This window comes from Corvus cornix, chromosome 8 (genome assembly GCF_000738735.6).
Source record: "Corvus cornix cornix isolate S_Up_H32 chromosome 8, ASM73873v5, whole genome shotgun sequence".
NCBI classification, from domain to species: Eukaryota; Metazoa; Chordata; class Aves; order Passeriformes; family Corvidae; genus Corvus; species Corvus cornix.
In genome coordinates this window covers 27,821,849-27,842,716 of record NC_046338.1, presented here as the reverse complement: position 1 = coordinate 27,842,716, position 20,868 = coordinate 27,821,849, and the positions used below count along the sequence as shown (strand labels likewise).

The window sequence follows — 20,868 nt, the reverse complement described above, 5'->3', positions numbered from 1 at the left end:
GCTCCCGGCTGCTCCCAGCCAGCCTGCTGCAGACACGGCTCCAGCACCCCTCCTGTGGCCACCACCTCTGAAGCTGGCCTTGCTGGCAGATGTGGAGTGACACAGCAGCCCTGCCCTCGAGTTTGGCGTGTGAGCCTAAGAGCTCTAGTTTGGGTTTAGTGTGTTAGGTTGAGCAGGTTTCACACAGGAATAACTTCCTTCTGCAGTGGCACCTGGCTCTTACCAGTAGAGAGAAAGTAAAGGGCATTAGATCTTATACTTCAAAGTTTTAAAAGAAGGTTTTAAAAATCCTGTTAGGACAGCAGTTTATAAACTTCTGATTTTGGCATTAGAGCAATTTCCATTTAGTATATTAAAGGGTTCCAGTTATATCAATGTGTACTCATTGAAAAAAAGCTTTATTGGAAGTATTACAGTTTTTTTAGTGCAATAGAGTTAAACCATGACAAGAAATAGTTGTTTGCAACTTCTGTATTAAGAAAAAGCCTTAGATGGATTTTATTCTGTTTTGCATTATTTTAACATTGTAGATGACTCAATATTAGCATTGAAATATAGGTCAGCTGGTATTTTAAGGGGAAAAAAATAAGGAGGTGGGACTAGGATAGATTTTCTTCCATGTGTCACCATTTTTTTTAATAACAAAAAGGCAGGGACTAACTGATTTCAGGTGTAGTAGGAATCCTCTGCTCATTGGTTTGGCTCAGGATCACAAGTCACCCCCAGCCTTTTGCATGACCCAGGTGACATGTACATGTGTCACCAGGCTTAGGGGAGAGAGAGGAGCTTGAACTGTGTCAGAAAGGAACCACTCCACTGCCCTGACAATTCCTTAGGGAAGGATGAAGTATCATATGTTTACACTAATGCACTTGTTTTCTTTCCCTGCACAGGTGTAACTCATGCCATGGGAGGCAGAGGAGGCCTGAACAGAGGAAACATTAGTTAAATTAATTGTAAAGTACTTCCAGCTGTGTATACAAAGTGCCAGTTTGCCTGTGGTTGCTTAGTGTAATGAAGTCAGAGCTTGAAGCAGCATTTCATACTTAGAGCTGTGTGCACACATTTCAATGTCTTTTATTAATAAAATTAGAAAAAATGTTGACATTCAAATGGCATCTTTTTTTAAACTCCTCTGCTGTGCATCACTTGCTGGGACAGTTGTACCAGTCTTTGGATACAGTCTTTCCTGTGAGAGCAGTAACAGGTCGTGCCATTCTTTTGCCAATATCCAAACTGTAGTACCGATCTGAAAGGAAGAGAGGTCAGGATTAAATTCCAGAAACTACATTTAATACATGGGAAGAATCCAGAAATTCAAGCCTGCATTTTAATGTCATTTAGGCCTGAACAACAGATTTTCCATTCCGTATAGGGAGCTGAGAGGCTCCAATAGTAAGTTTCTGTCCTTAGCTTTATTTTTCACATGTCCTGGGTTGCATTAAGTTTTATAGCACTGCTAATAATTAAATCTGTCCCAGGAGCAGTGTTCTTGTATTGCTAGAACACAAAAACAGTCTTAAGAATTTGGAAATCAAACAATCTAAATCCACAGCAATCTTGCACTCACTACAGAAGTGGGAAGTCCATGGTCTCTGAGTGTAAATGGGCCTGTGAGGCCGATTCCTCCAACATGAGGAATTGGATCTTACTGACGGGGACTTTAATATCCTGTATTTGGGTATGGCTTGTTCTTAGAGCTTTTATTTTCAGAAAAATCTGAGGAACGCTTATATGGGATCCTGGCTGGGGGAATGAGTCTACCTAATCTGGGATCATAAAAATAATTTTTTTTATCTAAGTCAAGTGGTTCATGTCCCTCCTTTTTGTGTTTTGTCAGAAACATAGTTCCATAGAAGCCAGTGAAAAACTATTGCTATGTAGTGATCCAAGGACTTCAGTCTATCATTAACATAATTCTTCACTTAAGTCACTTCACAAGGCTGAACTCCCTGGCAATCCATTCCCCAACTGGCTGCTTTGAACCTCCGTATTTCGGGGCTGCACATTGTCCTGTAACTACTGACTTTTAACAGAAACATCTCTTGATTATGGGCAACATTTTAATTCTCAGGACTTTTTAGTAGCGCTGAAAGTAGTACCACAAGCGATAACAGGAGCTTTTTTCTTCCCCACCCGTGTCTTTTGAGATCCAGTGATGTGCTTTAGCTTTACTTACTGTAAGAGAAGGCGTAGTAATCGTAACCATCGGGCTTGCTCTGGTTGGGCACGGAGAGAGTTGAGTGGACAACTTTGGGGAGCCCTCTCCAGTACGTTGTCATTTGGATTTCCTTGCGCAGAATGCCTGCAAGCAAAAGGAACCCTCCGTGAGGAGCTGTGGCACTGCTGCAGCTGTCATGGGACTGTGTCACCTACAGCCATTAAAACCTTTAAAAGTACTGTATTTAAAGAAACCAAACAATGTTGTGTCAGAACCTACAGAGGTGAAAGCAGCTGTCTAGGAGAACCTTAGTGACCACATTACCAGAGGGGTGGGGGTGGATCCTGACAGTGCGGATGACAGTTGGCATGCGCACGGCGCGCTGGAAGCGCCGCCTGATGACAACTCTGGGGACAAAGGCTGGGTATCTGATGGTGACCTGCGCCCTTCTTTGACACTTCTTGGCTGGTTCTTGTCTGTACACATACTGCTGGATGTTCCCATCTAAAACACATGTTTGGTTAGTTAGCTTAAAGAAAATAAATCAATAAACCCCCCCCCCCCAAAACACCCAACCACCAGCTTGATCAGGTATGAAAATGTCACTATATTCATATCACACACTGGAAATCAGTAACAAATAACATTCTTGTAAGATAAGGAAATTACTTTAAAATAGAAATCAGAAATAGAGAAGGAAATTTCCATACATAGTTACGAACCAGCAAGATTAAAGCCTTCCCTTCCCTAATTGAGACTGAAATAGCTTTACCACCAGATAAAACTTATTTCAATGTTTAGCCACTAGAGTGCTGGATTCCTGGATTCTCACCCATACAGACCTGGTTTAAAATGCACTGAAAGACTTCCAAGTACTAACACAAATTTTTTTAAGCTTCAGGCTATTTTTGAGCACCTGGAGCACTGACATCACTTATGTTTCTCAGTTTGAAAGAAATAGGTCTTTGGGTCAAGAGAAACAGTTTTAGTCCTGACCAAGGCAATTCAAGCACCTTTTGATGTTCCCTGAACTTCAGGAATACGAGACATACCTCTTTTGATAAAATAAACAGATTCTGGTCTGTTGTTGTATCTTGCCACAGGGAGGGTTGCTACTATTCTCCCACTTAACCCTGCAAATCCAGTTGCGAGAGGTTTGGGATAGCCTTTATCCATAACACCATTAGTGAAGCGCCAGTACAGGGGACCCTGAGCAGTTAAGGGAAAAAAAAAAAAAGAGCTTTAGAGGAAGCTAACTCTTGGTTATTGAACTGCAACACAAACATGAAGAATAATCCATAAATAAACACTAGCACTTTGATAGCTACATTGAAAATCTGACTGGAATCACTCCTACGTCCATTTCAAATGGAATAAAACTACTACAACTTCATAAAATACCATCTTTGACAACCTTTGAGTTGGGCTAGAGTATCTTAGAAGCTAATTTTTAAGAGGGGTTACTGAACAAAGGGGTTTGCTTTCTAATCTCTTAAATTTGCATAGATATAACAAGCAGTTTGAATTCCAGGATTGAATGATTTATTGGGGAATTACTATGCAACAGCTTTAATGAGGCATGGGCACTTCATTATAATTTTTATTGCAGGTTGGGAAGCATACTGGGAACAAGTTTAGGCAATTTTTTCCCTGATATCCAATCTAAGCCTCCCCTGGCACAGCTTGTGGCCGTTCCCTCTCCTCCTGTCCCTGTTCCCTGGGAGCAGAGCCCGACCCCCCCGGCTGCCCCCTCCTGTCAGGGAGTTGTGCAGAGCCAGAAAGTCCCCCCTGAGCCTCCTTTGCTCCAGGCTGAGCCTCCCCAGCTGCTCATCAGCCTCGCCCCATCCCGCCGGCCGGGACCGCTCCCACCTTGATGAAGAAGGTTTTCCCATCGCAGTTGCACCTGGAGAAGACGGAGTCGATGGGTGAGGGGATGCCCCAGCCGTCGCTGATCCGGCGGGGGTTGGTGGTCGGCGGGGCCCGGCCGTTCAGCAGCCAGTAATAGTGACCTGCGGGGAAAAGGCGTGAGGGGCGCCGGGGACAGCACGTCCTGCCCCGGGGATAGCGACGGGACAGCGCCGTCGTGCCTCGGGGACGCGGCTGAGCCGAGCCCGTGAGAGATCTGGCGGGGCGGGCTCTGGGCTCGGGAGAGTTTCGCGAGGGGTGAGGGCACCGAGGCGAGTGAGGGAGGAAAAAGGAGGAAGAGCGATGGGGCAGGTGAGGGAGAAGGAGGAGGTGAGGAGGGGAGCAAGGGTGGGTGAGAAAGAAGGAGAAAGTAAGAGAGGGGGGCAGAGCAGGTGAGGGAGGAGAAGGAGGCCGGGGCAGGTGAGGGTGAAGGACTGGGTCCGGGAAAGGTGAGGGATGAGGAGGGGGAGGCAGCGGTGGCGGTCAGGTCAGGGTGAAGGACTGGGTCCGAGAAAGGCGAGGGAGGAAGAGGAGGCGGCCAGGGCAGGTGAGGGTGAAGGACTGGGTCCGGGAAAGGTGAGGGAGGAGGGCAGGGGCCAGGGCCGGAGCCAGAGCCGGGGCAGGTGGAGGATGTTTGTAACAGTCTCACCTCGGAAGACGGCCAGGGTGCCATTGGGCAGAGCGACCATGCCGTCCGCTGGCTTCCCGCTGCACAGGTCCTTCTCGTCTTTCCTCTCTGCAAAACATAGCCAGGTGGGTTTGTTCAATGTTCCACAAGAACGGCCTTAGCTTTCCCCCTCGCCCCCGCCAGCGGGCCAGGGATTAATCCCTTGCCGGGGATGCGTTCTCGGGAAGTTCGGCTCTGGTGCTGTGGCCCCAGCAGTGCCGAGTGACCAGGTGTGGGTGTATTTGCTTATTGCCACCTAGGCACCTGTAATTGAGGAAAACACCTACAAACACCTCGTGTGCTACATCCCTCATAGACTTACCCCATGCTCTAGGATTTTATTTTTCCTTTAAGCTGTTTTAGTGGCTTCTCTTCCCTCTCATTATTTCTTAAAAAAAAAAAAGCACTTACACTTTCTTTCAGTTAAATGTATATATGCAGTTAAATATAAAGGAAGGATTAATCTCTTTTACACTGAAATTCAAGTATTTTGCATCTAAACCACTAAGTTATCCCCCCAAAATATCTTTCAGTATACAATTGAAAAATTGCCCAAGAACCTGCAGGCTATATCTGATTAAAATAAATAGAGGGCATGAAAAATGCTGTGGCAAAAATCACAAACAAGAGACTTCTTGTCTCTCTTATATGACATTTTTAGTAGGTGGCTACAAAACACCAGGTTGGATACCATGAGTGAGGGTGGATATGCAGCCTGACTTCTAGCAATTTTTTCATGGAATTTAGAAATTTGTCATCTTCTTCCCTTGACTTTTTGTCTGTTTGCATCTTCTACAGTACTTACAGCAAATAATTTTCAGTAGGACCAATTACTGAAACTAATTAATTTAGATCATGTTCTAAACTACCTGGAGGATTTAACTAACTCCACAGCTGAGAACTGAGGTTTCAGTGTTAAGGACACTGGCAGCTGTGGTGCTGTGGTTGTGGCTGCCCATGGGATACTGCCGTGTTCCCACGAGTTATTGGTGCTTTTGTACCTGCTGGAATGCACTTACCTTGTGTTTCTCCAGGGAACACTGGCAGGTCCCCAACCTGTATTAAAGGCTTGTTTATCTCGGGCTCTTCTTTTGCTGGCAGAGTTTCGGGTTCGGTTGGGTGAGGCTCTTCTCTGGCCTCAGTGACCTCCTGGAAATGTATTGTTGGCTTGGATGTCCCATTAGACAAAAGATACATTTCTTCTATCGTGTCCTTTTTATCCCTTGTTGTGGTTTCTTTGGTAACTGTAGTTACCTCTTCTTTGTCAATACTAGGGGCCTTTTCAGTGACATCTTCCATTTCTTTTTCAGGTGTAGTGCCCATTTCTTTGATGGTTGTTACCTCTTTTTTACCAGCTGTTGTCATCTCCACAATAACACAAGCAGCACCTGGGCTATCTTTGTCTGCTGCTGGCCCAGCCTGCTCAGTTTCTGTAGTTGCCTCTTTTTCATTTAGTGTTACAGCCTCACTGGGTTGAGGAGTTGAATCTTCTTTGATGGTTGTTACCAGCACAGTGGGATTGGGCAAGGGAGCTGTGGCTGCTGTTGTTGAAGTCTTGGTGTCTGTAGAAGTTGTTTCTGATTCAGCTGCTGCAGTGGCAGGTTGCTTGGCCATAGGAGTTGTGTTTGGAATGTCATCCATACCTTTAGGAGAGTCACCTGGTTTAGCTGTTGTCATCATAGCTGTGAAAATGTCTTTAAGCAGAGTAGTTCTGTCTTTTTTGGGTGTTGTTGTCTCCTTGTTCTCAGTTGTGGTATCTGAAAGCATTGTGCCTACCCCAGCTGTGGGGGAGTCGTTACCAGCTGTTGTGGCGGCAGCATTGCCAGGAGCAGCTGTGGCTTTACTGGCAGTGCTATCGGCCTCAGGAGCTGCAGGGCTGGTCGGAGAGTCTGCATCTTCGGCTTTAGGGGTCGTAGGAGAGTCTGCCATCGTTGTAGGTTCTTCTGGGGTTGTCTCTTCAGGTTTTGGGGTGGTAGGAGAGTCAGCCAAGGTCGCTGGTTCGTCTCGGGTTGTCACCTCTGGTTTGGGTGTTGTTGGCTCCTCTGGGGTGGTCTCCTCTGCTTTGGGAGTTGTCAGCTCCTCTGGGGTTGTCTCCTCAGGTGTGGGGGTTGTCGGCTCCTCTGGGGTTGTCTCCTCAGGTGTGGGGGTGGTGGGCTCCTCTGGGGTTTTCTCCTCTGGTTTGGGTGTTGTCGGCTCCTCTGGGGTTGTCTCCTCAGGTGTGGCTGTTGTCGGCTCCTCTGGGGTTGTCTCCTCTGGTTTGGGAGTTGTTGGCTCCTCTGGGGTTGTCTCTTCTGGTTTGGGAGTTGTTGGCTTTTCTGGGGTTGTCTCTTCCGGTGTGGGTGTTGTGGGCTCCTCTAGGGTTATCTCTTCTGGCATGGGTGTTGTTGGCTCTTCTGGGGTTGTCTCCTCAGGTGTGGGAGTTGTTGGCTCCTCTGGGGTTGTCTCTTCTGGTTTGGGTGTTGTGGGCTCCTCTGGGGTTGTCTCCTCTGGTGTGGGGGTGGTTGGCTCCTCTGCGGTTGTCTCCTCAGGTGTGGGTGCTGTTGGCTCCTCTGGGGTTTTCCCCTCTGGTTTGGGTGTTGTCGGCTCCTCTGGGGTTGTCTCTTCTGGTTTGGGAGTTGTCGGCTCCTCTGGGGTTGTCTCTTCCGGTGTGGGTGTTGTCAGCTCCTCCGGGGTTGTCTCCTCTGGTTTGGGTGTTGTCGGCTCCTCTGGGGTTGTCTCTTTTGGTTTGGGAGTTGTCGGCTCCTCTGGGGTTGTCTCCTCTGGTTTGGGGGTTGTCGGCTCCTCTGGGGTTGTCTCCTCAGGTTTGGGTGTTGTCTCCTCAGGTGTGGGGGTCATTGTTTCCTCTGGGGTTGTCCCCTCAGGTGTGGGGGTTGTCGGCTCTTCTGGGGTTGTCCCCTCTGGTATGGGAGTCGTCAGCTCCTCTGGGGTTGTCTCCTCAGGTGTGGGTGTTGTTGGCTCCTCTGGGGTCGTCTCCTCAGGTGTGGGTGTTGTTGGCTCCTCTGGGGTCGTCCCCTCAGGTGTGAGTGTTGTCAGCTCCTCTGGGGTTGTCTCCTCAGGTATGGGTGTTGTTGGCTCCTCTGGGGTTGTCTCCTCAGGTATGGGTGTTGTTGGCTCCTCTGGGGTTGTCTCCTCAGGTTTGGGAGTTGTCGGCTCTTCTGGGGTTGTCTCTTCTGGTGTGGGGGTTGTCGGCTCCTCTGGGGTTGTCTCTTCAGGTGTGGGGGTTGTCGGCTCCTCTGGGGTTGTCTCTTCTGGTTTGGGAGTTGTCGGCTCCTCTGGGGTTGTCTCCTCAGGTGTGGGTGTTGTTGGCTCCTCTGGGGTTGTCCCCTCTGGTTTTGGTGTTGTCGGCTCCTCTGGGGTTGTTTCTTCTGGTGTGGGAGTCGTCGGCTCTTCTGGGGTTGTCTCTTCTGGTTTAGGTGTTGTCGGCGCCTCTGGGGTTGTCTCCTCAGGTGTGGGTGTTGTTGGCTCCTCTGGGGTTGTCTCCTCAGGTTTGGGAGTTGTCGGCTCTTCTGGGGTTGTCTCTTCTGGTTTGGGAGTTGTCGGCTCCTCTGGGGTTGTCTCTTCAGGTGTGGGGGTTGTCGGCTCCTCTGGGGTTGTCTCTTCTGGTTTGGGAGTTGTCGGCTCCTCTGGGGTTGTCTCCTCAGGTGTGGGTGTTGTCGGCTCCTCTGGGGTTGTCCCCTCTGGTTTTGGTGTTGTCGGCTCCTCTGGGGTTGTTTCTTCTGGTGTGGGAGTCGTCGGCTCTTCTGGGGTTGTCTCTTCTGGTTTAGGTGTTGTCGGCTCTTCTGGGGTTGTCTCCTCTGGTATGGGAGTCATCGGCTCCTCTGGGGTTGTCTCCTCAGGTTTGGGAGTTGTCGGCTCTTCTGGGGTTGTCTCTTCTGGTGTGGGGGTTGTCGGCTCCTCTGGGGTTGTCTCCTCAGGTTTGGGGGTTGTCGGCTCCTCTGGGGTTGTCTCTTCTGGTTTGGGAGTTGTCGGCTCCTCTGGGGTTGTCTCCTCAGGTTTGGGAGTTGTCGGCTCTTCTGGGGTTGTCTCTTCCGGTGTGGGGGTTGTCGGCTCCTCTGGGGTTGTCTCCTCAGGTGTGGGTGTTGTCGGCTCCTCTGGGGTTGTTTCTTCCGGTGTGGGTGTTGTCGGCTCTTCTGGGGTCGTCTCTTCTGGTTTGGGTGTTGTCGACTCCTCTGGGGTTGTCTCCTCAGGTGTGGCTGTTGTCGGCTCCTCTGGGGTTGTCTCTTCAGGTGTGGCTGTTGTCGGCTCCTCTGGGGTTGTCTCCTCAGGTTTGGGAGTTGTCGGCTCTTCTGGGGTTGTCTCTTCTGGTGTGGGGGTTGTCGGCTCCTCTGGGGTTGTCTCCTCAGGTTTGGGAGTTGTCGGCTCCTCTGGGGTTGTTTCTTCCGGTGTGGGTGTTGTCGGCTCCTCTGGGGTTGTCTCCTCAGGTTTGGGAGTTGTCGGCTCTTCTGGGGTTGTCTCTTCTGGTGTGGGGGTTGTTGGCTCCTCTGGGGTTGTCTCCTCAGGTGCGGGTGTTGTCGGGTCCTCTGGGGTTGTTTCTTCCGGTGTGGGTGTTGTCGGCTCCTCTGGGGTCGTCTCTTCTGGTTTGGGAGTTGTCAGCTCCTCTGGGGTTGTCTCCTCAGGTGTGGCTGTTGTGGGCTCTTCTGGGGTTGTTTCTTCTGGTGTGGGTGTTGTGGGCTCCTCTGGGGTTGTCTCCTCTGGTTTGGGTGTTGTTAGCTCCTCTGGGGTTGTCTCCTCAGGTGTGGGTGTTGTTGGCTCCTCTGGGGTTGTTTCTTCTGGTGTGGGTGTTGTTGGCTCTTCTGGGGTTGTTTCTTCTGGTGTGTTGGTGGTGGGCTCCTCTGGGGTTGTTTCCTCCGATGTGCGGCTGGTGGGTGGTTCCGTCTCGGTTGCTGGTGCCTCAGTGGCATCAGGGGTTGGGTCTTGCGTTGGGGGGATGTCGGTGGGATCCACTTCAGTCACTGGTTCCTCTGTGGCATCAGGGGTCACATCTTCTGCTGCATCTGTGGTGGGAGCATAGTCTTCGGTCACTGGCTCCTCTGTGGCCTCAGGGGTTGTATCCTCTACCTTTGGGGTTGTGGGAGTGTCTTCCTTGGTAGGTGGTTCCTCTGTGGCTCCAAGGGTTGTCTGTGCAGGTTCTGTAGTTGGAGCAGGAGTGGTCACTTGGATTTCAGAGTCTACAAAACAAATACAAATTTGGTTCAGCCATTGGAACTGCCATGCAGGTAGTAGCTATTGCCTATAAATGTATTATACCCGTTAGCTATAGGTACTTGTTTTGGAATAGCAATGCCTTTTTTTGATGGGCCAAACTAACCTGGACCAGGTGAAATGGGAGTTCTTTTTGTCTGCATGGGGCTTTGCAGCAGCTCAGCACAGTCTTAGGTGATCCCTTTTGGCCAACCTGGCGCTGCCCCAGGTGCAGGGCTTAGTTTGGTGTTTGTAGGTGAGGCTGCCTGGGGTTCCCTGCCTTTTTCATGGAAGGGAATCCACACTATAAAATAGTCCTTCTAACAAAACACTTCCCTTCTCTGTCTCTATTTTGATTTATTCCACTGCCCTGCATCATAACTTAGCCTACACCAACAACCTGGAATTGGAGGAGGGAGGTAGGCAAACAGGAGGAAAATAATTCCTGAACACAGAGCCCTGACTGCATCTCCTCCTGTATCTTTATACCTTGGGCTGTTTTCCTCATTGTGATCTATGCATTTAAGGCTCTCTTTACGTGTATTTATAGTTAAATTGATTAGAGTGAAATTGTTGATATTCAGCAAAAAGAACAGTAAATGCTTCTGCATTTCGATCTCTCCCTAAGTACTCTCTCGCTGAGATTTTGCAGTTTAGTTCTGCCTTCACAAAGGTTCTGTGTTTCTTATGAGCAGAGTATTGCAGAATAGGTTTCACTCCCATCCCATGTGTCTGAAATAACAGAAGCCAGCTGGGATCCTGTTAATGGTTATTTGAATTTCCTTAATTTTCTTTCATTTAACCCACTATATTGTTGGTTTGAACTTTTCTGTAATAGGAAATTGAAACAGCAGAAAATTAGTACTGCAAATCTAAAACAAAAAGAGGGGGAGAGGATTAAAATATTGACTGACTTCTAGTCTCTTTTCATTTGTGTTTCAAGTTCAAACCGACCTCCTGAGTTATCACTTCAAATGTTGGAACATAATAACAAAGAACACAGGAAAGCAGCATATTTTCCAGTCAGAGCAAATAAATCATGCGTTCTCTGAAGCTGTGTAAGGCCTGGCTTGATTAAAGCTAGAGGAACCTGCTAGGATGTTTTCCTGTGTTGGTGCTGCCAGATCACCACTGTCCCACCCTTCCTGTTCCAGCCATGGACGCTGTCCAAGACTGACAATGGTCTGTACCGTGTTTTGGAGGATATGTGTGAAAAGCCAATAGAGACACAGGAGACATCACCACTCTGTGCTGAGTGAACTCTCCGAAGTCCTGAGGGCTCGGTGAGGTAATCAGTTTATAAACCGAGTGCTTCCAAGCTTGGTAACTGTCTGGTAATGTCTAGGATCAGCTTTCTATTTCCAGAGCAGGGAAATGGTCTTTAATGTTCCTTCAGGTAACACCCATCCTGGTGCATCCATGTACTTGCCTACCTTCCACAGCTTCATCTGGCAGCTCTTCCTCATCTGTGGAGGACCTTTTAGATGTTGATTTGTTTTCTGGAGGAATCTCTGGGGTTGGCTTTGCTGTGTGTGCTGAAAGAGAGAAGGGCTCCCATTAACAGATTATTTTATCTTTATAGGTGCTTGAAGTCAACTGTGTAAGAGTGATTACAAAATTTCATTGACCATCTTCCATTTGAAACGAAGTTTCTTTTTATCTATAGGATTCTTTACACTATTATTTGTGTGAAAAAAGAGCAAAAATGCCCGTTGGATCCTGAAGTGTTTCATCACAGATGTGAGCAATGCTTTTTCCAGAAGTTTGAGGTGAGGCATTATTAGCTAATGGCAATTTTGAGGTGGGAAAAGAGATGAATTCTGAGTGGAGCTCAATGTTTTGAAAATTTGTCTTTTTTTTTTTTTTACTACGGACAACTTGGGACTAACTCACTCTAGAGGATATAGGAGAGCTGCCATATTAGCCAAGAATTTACTTTTATAATCCCCTTATAGTTTTTCAGATGTGATAATTCTACACAAGTGATTGTTTTGGAGAGACGTTTTAAAAGAAATGGTTTCCTTGAAGGAGACAGGAGCTACAAAGCAGGCATGGACCAAGGAAGCAACCCAGGTGTCAAGCTAACTTCTACTAGGCTGAGTTTTAGGAGAAATAGGAGGTTGTGTTCAAATTTTCCATCTCTGAAGAGTAGATGGGATTTCAGTTGCATCCAGTAAGAGCCAGATAATATTTTGTAATTAATTCTTGGTCAAATTGTACGCTTGGAAATGAGGTACTAGCATAGCCTTGTAGAAGGAACTTGTTAGTTGTGAAGGAAGTGTGATGGAGCTCGGGGAACTGGCCAAATTATTTTGATCTAACCAAGGGACCTGGTAACTGCCAAAGGTGTGTGTAATCAGCTTTTTACAAAAGGAATGGGATTTTTGTCTCTAAGGGAGGACCACGCTGTCAAAAGATTTACTGTCACAGCAAGCTGCTGCTTAAAGCAAGGAAGGCTGGGTATTGCACTATATCCTGAAACCTTTATTGAGGAAGAGAGAGAAATTGTCGTTGAATAAAATCACTCTAGAAGCTTGAATGACTCCTGTGAAAGCCAATTGTTGGGGAGGGAAATGCTTTGGTTATGTCTGTACATATATTCAGGAAATAAGGAGCTTCTGGAGGAGAGGGAAGATAAGAGTGAGCTCTGGATATACATCGTACACTTGGCTTTACTGTACAGAAAAAAATGTTCACAGGATGCTGAAACAGCAGGTTTATTCCAAGAGGTTTAACAGTTTCTCAGTTATTCACACATAGTATAAATAGTAAAATACTGAGTACAGTAGTTTGGGGGATTTCTGCTGGATTTTTTGACAAAAATTGACAGTAAAGATTAGTGAAATACAGAAGGAACTCTTTAAGATTAGGAACAGTTGATTAGTTCTTCATTATATTTTAACTGAAGAAGTGAAATAGATTAACAGTGTTTTGTGAATGTTTGGGAGTGATAAACTCAGCAGAAAGAGGGAAATATTAAGCAGCCTCAGAAGAAGCAAATTCACCTCAATATGCTTCCAAGACACTTAAAATGCTGAATACAGACTCTCTTTCAGTTTCAATTACTGTGCAACTGTGTGGCAAAGCCAAGCCACTATCCCAACACTTGGGGACCACTTGGGTGAGGAGAACCAAATGATAATTGTGACTGATGTTGCGTGTTACACTGCAGGCTTTGGGAACCGGCTGCCTTGGAGGTGGGATGCTCTGTGGATGCAGCAACCCGGTGGCAAGTCGTATTTGCCAAGTGTGTTGACAGAAATTAAATTAGGTCTGTAGGTACCAGAAAGTTTAAGGACATGATGAAATTAAACATATTCTGTTGTTGTTTTCTAGAGTTCATTTGCTGGTGTCCTTAAAGCTACACATGAGGGTGGGACTGCACCTCCAGATCTGTGCCTTTGTGCTCAGCTGAAACCCCACCAGGCTCTGCAGAAAAGGACAGAACAAACAGAAGTGACTGCAGGTCAGTTTGATTCTGCCCTGGACTGAACTTGCAGCCTGAAGGTTAAATGTGTGTTTTCTTAAAATTTTTCTTGCTACAGTGTGAACATGTAACATCCAGTTCCTCCCTCTTGCCCCACAGGATGGGTTTCTGTGCTGGGCTGCTCTTCCCACGTTGGATTTGAGATGGGGAGAATCTAGGATGTGCATCTCTAATATGCTGCCAGTGACTGTGGTGACCCCAAGCAAGTGGTCTGGAGGTCCAGGTAGTGCTATCCCAAGGCATGGAGTAGCCATTCCCCACTTTTGGATGGGTGGAGATTTTAAGGGAGTTGAACCTTCCATAAAGTGGAACCTTCCACCTTGTTTTTATAAGATGAACTCAGAGTTTTACTGCAATTCATTTTTTCATCTGCCCAGTGGAAAAGGCCCTGGGGATGCTGATGACAACGGCTGAGTGTGAACCAGGTGTGCCCAGGTGGACCAGAGGCCAATGGCTCCTGGGATGTCCCAGCCCTGCTGTGGCCACAGCCCCAGGGCAGTGACTGTCCCCTGTGCTGGCACTGCTGAGGCCCCTCGAGTGCTGTGTCCAGTTCTGGGCCCTCATGGCCAGAGAGAACTTGAGGGGCTGGAGCGTGTCCAGGAAAGGGAACAGGGCTGGGGAAGGGGCTGGAGCACCAGGAGTGGCTGAGGGAGCTGGGAAAGGGGCTCAGCCTGGAGAAAAGGAGGCTCAGGGGGAACCTTCTGGTTCTGCACAACTCCCTGACAGGAGAGGGCAGCCAGGGGGGTCGGGCTCTGCTCGCTGGGAACAGGGACAGGACAAGAGGAAATGACCCCTAGGAGCACCAGCAGAGGTTTAGATTACCAGGCTGCCCAGGGTAGGGGTGGAGTCCCCATCCCTGGAGGGATTTAAAAGCTGTGTAAACGTGACACTTGGGGACATGTTTTAGTGGTGGCCTTGGCAGTGCTGGGGAAATGGTTGGATACAATGATCTCAAAAGGTCTTTTCCAAACAAAACTGTTCTGATTCCCCAGCATCTCTCACTGAATTCTATTATTGATGTGCAGAACTTGTCCTTACATGTGGTATTCTGAGCAATGGCTCTGATAGTTAATTAGAGCATGGCTAGTGCCAAAAGGGCCTAATGCAAAATGCAACTTTATCCTCAGAATTCACATCTTGTTGATGGCTTCCAGGATATCTACCTCTATGTGCTCATAAAGCGCTCATGCTTGAGAAACTGGACCATTTGTTTGTGAAATTAGATTTTGTTATTTTTGTTCTGTTTTCTTTTGTCCAGTTGTTACCGAAGCCCACACAGTTTTGTTTATGGTAAAGCAAAGCACCTCAGTTTAAATACATCTTTGAAAAACAGTGATGGAGAAATGTCTTACCCTCTTTGCAATGCTTGGTGTAGTCTGGGCAGCATTTACCGTATCGCTCACAGTCGGCATCGCAGTCACACTCCCTTCCCCTCTCGAAGGATTCAAAGCAGCGTCCCTCGCAGGAGACGGCTGTGGGAGGCAGAGCAGCACAGTCAGACTTTGGGCCAGCTCATGTGGAACGCTGGGACCTCTCTATAGTGAAGTCATTTGCTCGAGCTGGCACCAGGAGCAGCTCCATAAAATCAGGTGCTTATCCTGGGCTGATCCAGGATTTGTCTGTAATTGTGGGGTTTGGATCAGACAGTGCCGCCAGAAGGGCCCTGTTCCATGGCAGAGCATCGAGACCACTGGATTGACAGGGCAATAAAATGTGACCTCCACGTTCACTGTAGCCAGGTCCCACCGTAGGAGGCTTCCACTTCCCCAACCACAGAGCAGTGATCTCAAGAGCGTTATTTAAATTCTGGGCTGGGTTTGCAGGAAGGTGTTCACCAGGGTATCCCTTTGCAACAAGAAAGATGTGTCTACCAAAGCATTATTGAAAAATAATTGGCCTAATTGGGTCACAACTGAGTCTATCTGGTGTGTCCAGGAAAACACTGCAACCTAATTGTGTGAACGAGTTAACCAAGTTACCCCAAGAGACCAGTTTGGAACTGTTTAATACAGTTCTTAAATTATTAATACTAAAGGAGTATCTACCATGTTTTGACAAGATTAATAACCACATGATTTTAACATTTCATTTTTGGTTAACTTCTGAAAACTTCACTGACCAAACTGCTATTTCATATCAAATAATGACCACATTTTGTTAGAAAGAATGTGCACAGCTATTACAGACTTCAGGAAAAGCACTTCCTCTACCTAAGTCTCTACTGAAGTTGTTGTCTCTGTGGCACACAAGGCATGAAATTGTTTTACAGTAAAATCACTATCTAGTAAAATTAGGATTACTGTATAGGCAGATTCTGAACATCTTTGGATTAGTGTAGTTGTGGAATCAGTCTGTTGATGCCAGTGGATCTATCCCACATGCACAGGTGAGAACTATTTTTATTATCTTAGGGAAATTTTTATTCATAAATAATGTCTGGCATTGCTGTCATTTAGTCAGCATTGATCCCACACTAACTAGACAACAGTCCTTAGCCAGACTGCCTACATCCTTTCAGCATGGCACCTACTGTGCTTGCCTGGACTCACTGATTTAGAGTAGAACAGAGAAGACTTCCTCCACCCTTAAATTTTTGATTAAGTGTTGTGTAGATGCCTTTAGAATGCCTTTAGAATCTGACCCACAATGAATAAATAGCCTACATAATTAAAATGCCTCAGTCTGCACCTTCAGCTGTGAGGAATGCTGATGTACCCCCACAAAGCAAAATGAGAATGGGGAAGACTGAAGGGCAAAATGTCCCCAGTGTGTGTCAGGGCAGCAGAACTGGAATAGGGAGTGCTAGGTCTGCATTTTGAACAGCACTCAGTGGTGTTGCTGGATCTGAGAAGTATTTGTTACCCCTGTAATCCTACTGGAACCACAGTGTAGTGTGACAAACTGCAGTTATCCAAATCACTGACATTTCTGACATTGGTGATTCCTAATAAAATGTTTTTAATGCTCAGTAAATCACTTTGAAAAACCTGTGTTTATTTACATTGTACAGTTTTGCCTATAAATAAAACATAAAGTCATACTCCTCCAACCATCTTTTCCAGCAGACTCTGGATGTGGTTCTGATTCAGAGTCAATTTCTGTCCATGGAAGGACACCCTGGCTTTGGATTAGACCCCACAGCATCCACACTTCTTAAATTTGAGTTGAAATATGTCAGAATTTCTTTCTGCAAAACTCTGAATTGGCTTTTACCACTTTTTTTCTTTGTATAAGAGACAGACACATACAGTACAAATGCACCAAGTAGTAGAAAACAAACAGTAAACTGGTTTTGCCCATCTTGCCTCATTCTGCTTTTGTAAAAAGCAAAATTCTTTGTCTGGCAATAACCTGTGGATTGCAAGAGGTTATCCTGAGTTTTTGAGGGGGACAATAATACATGTATGAGAGGGAACAAAGACAAGCGAACCAACCGACATTTAAGCGTTCAGAGAGGAGATACTGGTGTGGGAGGGAGCTGGGAGGGGAATTTTGAGGAGAGGAACTGGCTGTGTTTGGGAACTTACCCACTGTGCAGACTTTCCTGAAGTCAGGGCAGCACTCCATGTAGTGATGACAGTTAAAATCACACTGGCAGTCATGCTCTCTAGAGTACCCTGCCCCACATCTCCCTGTACAGCTCGATACATCTAAAATCACACAACACTGGTGTAAGTGTTGCCAAATCACAACGGTCCTTAAGGAAATGCTGAATGGAAAAGTAGTAAAGCTTCTCTTTTTTTCCCTAAAGAATGTAGTTTCTTCACTCAATACTGCAGAAGCTGAGGGCCTGGTGTGACCCCTCCTAAAGGCGAGGGGAGCAGAGGTTTGCTCTGAGCCAGCCTGAGGACCAGCAGCAGCACATGTTCAGATTAGAGGGGTCTTCCACTGAGCTAACTTACCCCATTTCTTCTGAAAACTAAGGAATCCTTGAGGATTGGTTCCGTAGTATGACCACAGGCATCCAAACTAGCCCCTTAGGCAGTATATCAGCTTTGCTGACTTACTCTCCAGTTTGATTCACCCTCTGCATGGTTATAGGTATGCTTCTGCACACCCATGCCTGACAGACCCCTTAGGTGTCTGATTTTTACTGTTGGTAATGCTGTTCCTAATAACCCATCTAATCAGGTTAGCTTGCAAACTGGAGAGAACTGTCGTAACAAATACAGCTCCCTGAAGCCATTTTTGTTGGAAGTTTCAAAATTTGCCTACTCCCTACACTATATTTTTTCCCCTGATGTTAGGGAAGAATTTGGTATCAGCTCTAAGGTTAAGAACAGTTGGGATCTAGCCCTGCAACTCCTATAAAATACAGTTTGTTAATTAGAAAATTACTTACTAGCAGGATAATAGCAAAGCTCATCCCACGATGGCTTTACTCCCAGACTGCTGGGAAATGTTGGAGGATAAGAAATGGTGTAGATAACAGGTGGTAAAGCAAGATAGCGGGAGGTGTCTTGCTTTAACCTGTGAGCATTCCAGCTTGGCAGTGCCTTGCTACCTTCTGCTGCCAGATCAGATATTCACCCTGCAACCCTCCCCTTCCTCTGTGAAATCTCTGCTAACAAAACCAGCTAACAGCTTCTTCTGGAAATGAAACATGCAGGACCACAAGTGAAGCGTCCCTAAATACAAACAAAGAAGCTGAACAATCAGCAAGCTCAAACAGATAATCAGCTGAAACACTGAGGAGCAACAAGGAAATAACATGTAACACAACACCAAAGACAATTTCTAACAGCACACACGCCACGTGTGTGTGTGAAGGAAGACCATGGGATAACAAATACTACATCTATTACATATACTGTGATTTTCAGCAAGTACTTGTAGTGCTTGTTACCACTTTGCTACAAATAGAAAAGTGGAAGTAAGGGATAACTGGAGACATTAATGGACTTGAGTTACTGGGCTATTAATACAGTAGCTGAAAAGACAAGATGGACATCTTCCTTTATGGATATATGCCCAATATATTGAACCCTTCTTCCTTTATGGAAAAAGAATAAGTCCAATAGTTATATAGTTAATAGTCCAATAATTACGCCTCTTCATTCATTTGTTTCTTTTAAGTTTATGACCTGTAAGTTATGGAGTTACTTGTAAGGAAAATGCCTGAATGGCCCTGGTTGCTGTTGGCAAAAGTCTTGATTTTTGCTGAAACTGGTGGGAAGGCATCAGTTATCAAAGGGTCAGTGCGAGGTCACATCTGGCATGGGGTGTGTCCTGAGGAGCTGCTCGGATACACGACATTGTGCCTTCTGTTATCAAGTAGTAATAAATCATTTTCCACCAGCAAGTAATACCCAGTGTTATCTCCCTGAAAATTTGGGAGCTAACTGCAATAGCACAGGATTTGCCAGGTGGCATGTTCTGCTTCACCATAACAGTGCTATTTTAGTTAGGAATCAATTACAGAGCTTGGAGAGTAAATAAAATCTGTATCATTAGACAAATAATTCTCCAAATTTGCCTCAGTGGTGTAATAATGGTGCATTTAATGGCAAAGCACTTAGTGAGGTAGAGACATTCCTATCCCTGAGCTTACTGAAATATTTCTAACCAACCTTTGTGGATATTGTCATGTTAGATTCTTCCTAAATTCAACTGCAAATCACTCAGGCTAAATACGTCAGTATGAGGGCAAGAGGCTCTGTTGACAATGTCTACAGAAAAAGTAGTAGGTTCATATACATTTTGCATTACATTTATATTTTTATGTTATTCCTCAAAAAAAGAGGACCATGCTACACCAAAATTTATTTATGAAAATATTCAGTGATTATAAGACTGAATCATATTTCCTGTCTGAATAAAGTTCTAGAACTTAGTGTTTTTATGAAGATGCATTTGAAACATTCTTAATGTGTGTCAGACACACACTCCTAGACACCCTCCATAGGCTTTGTGTGTTACAGTACCTTGAGAAGACACTTCTGGAATCAAGGACAGTGAAAGGACCACCAGGGATAAGCCAAGTATGTTCCATATGATCATAACTTTCAGGTACGACATCATTCCTAAAAAGAAATAATCTCACATCACTATCTGCAATTCAATTAATTCATAATTTTAAAAAAAGCAGTGCATATCTTTATATATAAGACTAGTTTGATAAAAATATGAAACAAATAATAAAACTGTTCAAGGGCAAATTGCTAATTTAGAATTACTCCATAAATCCCCTCTTGATTATTAGTCAATTAGCTGTTAAATTTTGTAGTAAGACTATAGAAATTCCTTATTAACAAGTAATAGAAATAATTTTTTGCAGAATTCTATTACATGAGGACTGTAGTCAGTCGTCTTCTAACATGGGTACACTTCAGCACAACTGTGTTTAAAGTTATAATAAAAAATAAATTAAAATCTATATTAAAACCAAATACTGACAGAAAGTTATTCAGCAACATAATTTTATAAATCATAACTTAGCATTGAAATATGTCAAATGGAAACGTAGGCTAAAAGTAAATCTTCTTTCAAAAGGAAAACTTTAGGTTTTCTGTCCTCGTTCCTTGTTTTCCTTTTGAAGAAGAGCTCTGGGTAGAGACAGGTGTGTAGCACTTACCTAGAAGAGAGTGTGCCTGCTTCCAGGGCTGTTCCAGAATCCTTATATATTGCTTCAGAACTGTGCTGGGGTCAGGTAATTAGGCAGCTTGTTAAACACATCACCAATGACAGCTCATGACAGCAAACTTTCCACAGGGCTTGGAAGAGGGCCTGGATGACTAGACTAACACAACATCTGGAAAATACTCCCATTAAGAGAAACGTTTACAGAAAAACTAAATACGGACTTACTAGTCAAAACACATTTTGATTGCTGAGAGAAATGAACAAATTGTCCTCAATGCAGCTGGAAGGCATTAGAGAGTATTGCAGAGCAATAAAAAATCATCATAGGCAAATGCTGAGTGTATTTTCCTTCCTGTCAAATGGAGCTTAGGTGACAGTAGCCTGAAATTATGCAGTTTTATCTGCTACTGATGGTGTATCTTCTCCAAAAAGTAGTGAGAGCTAATTCATACAGACATAAGTAATTCACCAGTTGCACTGAATATTTTGTACTTTTCCCTGAACTGGATGGAAATGCTGCCAAGGCATTGGCCAGAAATCAAAGAATTGAGTCAAATCTCAAAGTTATTGAACATATGATATGTAAGACATTCAAAATGAATGAAAGAGTCCGTAATTGTTTTAATGGTCTTGGTGTTCATTGGTTCCAGATTCAGGATCCTGGAAATGGTCATTGGTAACTCTCAGAGCTAAAGGGGGTTTTAACTGAAACTTTTAATAATCCTGACTCTTGGGGTTTGGGAGGGATTTTTTATTCAGAAATTATCCTAAAGGCCAGGGAACTTCAATACTTCTCTTTTATGATATTACTTGAGTCCCAAAGTAGTTCTGTTAACCCAAAATAATAAATATGGTATAGTACACATTGATCCCAGTTGAGGAAAG

The 20,868-nt window shown here is 45.4% G+C and overlaps 2 protein-coding genes across 6 annotated transcripts in view; one reads left to right on the top strand and one right to left on the bottom strand.

Annotated features, from left to right (window-relative positions):
- TPR (translocated promoter region, nuclear basket protein) overlaps positions 1–1,113 on the top strand; it is a 34,617-nt gene extending 33,504 nt beyond the window's left edge. For all 5 annotated transcript variants that reach the window (XM_039555615.1, XM_039555614.1, XM_039555617.1 and 2 more), the window contains exon 51: positions 894–1,113. In XM_039555615.1, coding sequence (XP_039411549.1) covers positions 894–949 — 56 coding nt within the window. In that variant the 3' untranslated portion in view covers positions 950–1,113. The remainder of the gene's footprint in view (positions 1–893) is intronic.
- Positions 380–20,360, bottom strand: PRG4 (proteoglycan 4). Its single transcript, XM_039555618.1, has 11 exons — positions 19,976–20,360; positions 19,326–19,424; positions 14,754–14,873; positions 11,348–11,449; positions 5,753–9,901; positions 4,716–4,802; positions 4,031–4,170; positions 3,214–3,370; positions 2,486–2,665; positions 2,180–2,305; positions 380–1,249 (listed from the first exon to the last, which is right to left on the bottom strand). The coding sequence occupies exons 2-11, from the start codon at positions 19,420–19,422 to the stop codon at positions 1,146–1,148; spliced, it is 5,262 nt and encodes a 1,753-aa protein (XP_039411552.1). The 5' UTR covers positions 19,423–19,424; positions 19,976–20,360; the 3' UTR covers positions 380–1,145.
- Positions 20,361–20,868: the final 508 nt, after the last annotated feature.

Coding starts and splice junctions, on each gene's coding strand:
- PRG4 (XM_039555618.1), bottom strand. CDS start 19,422: ATGATGTCGTACCTGAAAGTTATGATCATATGGAACATACTTGGCTTA. Junction 3,371..4,030: donor GGAAAACCTTCTTCATCAAG/GTGGGAGCGGTC, acceptor TTAACTGCTCAG/GGTCCCCTGTACTGGCGCTT. Junction 1,250..2,179: donor TTACTACGCCTTCTCTTACA/GTAAGTAAAGCT, acceptor TCTTCCTTTCAG/ATCGGTACTACAGTTTGGAT.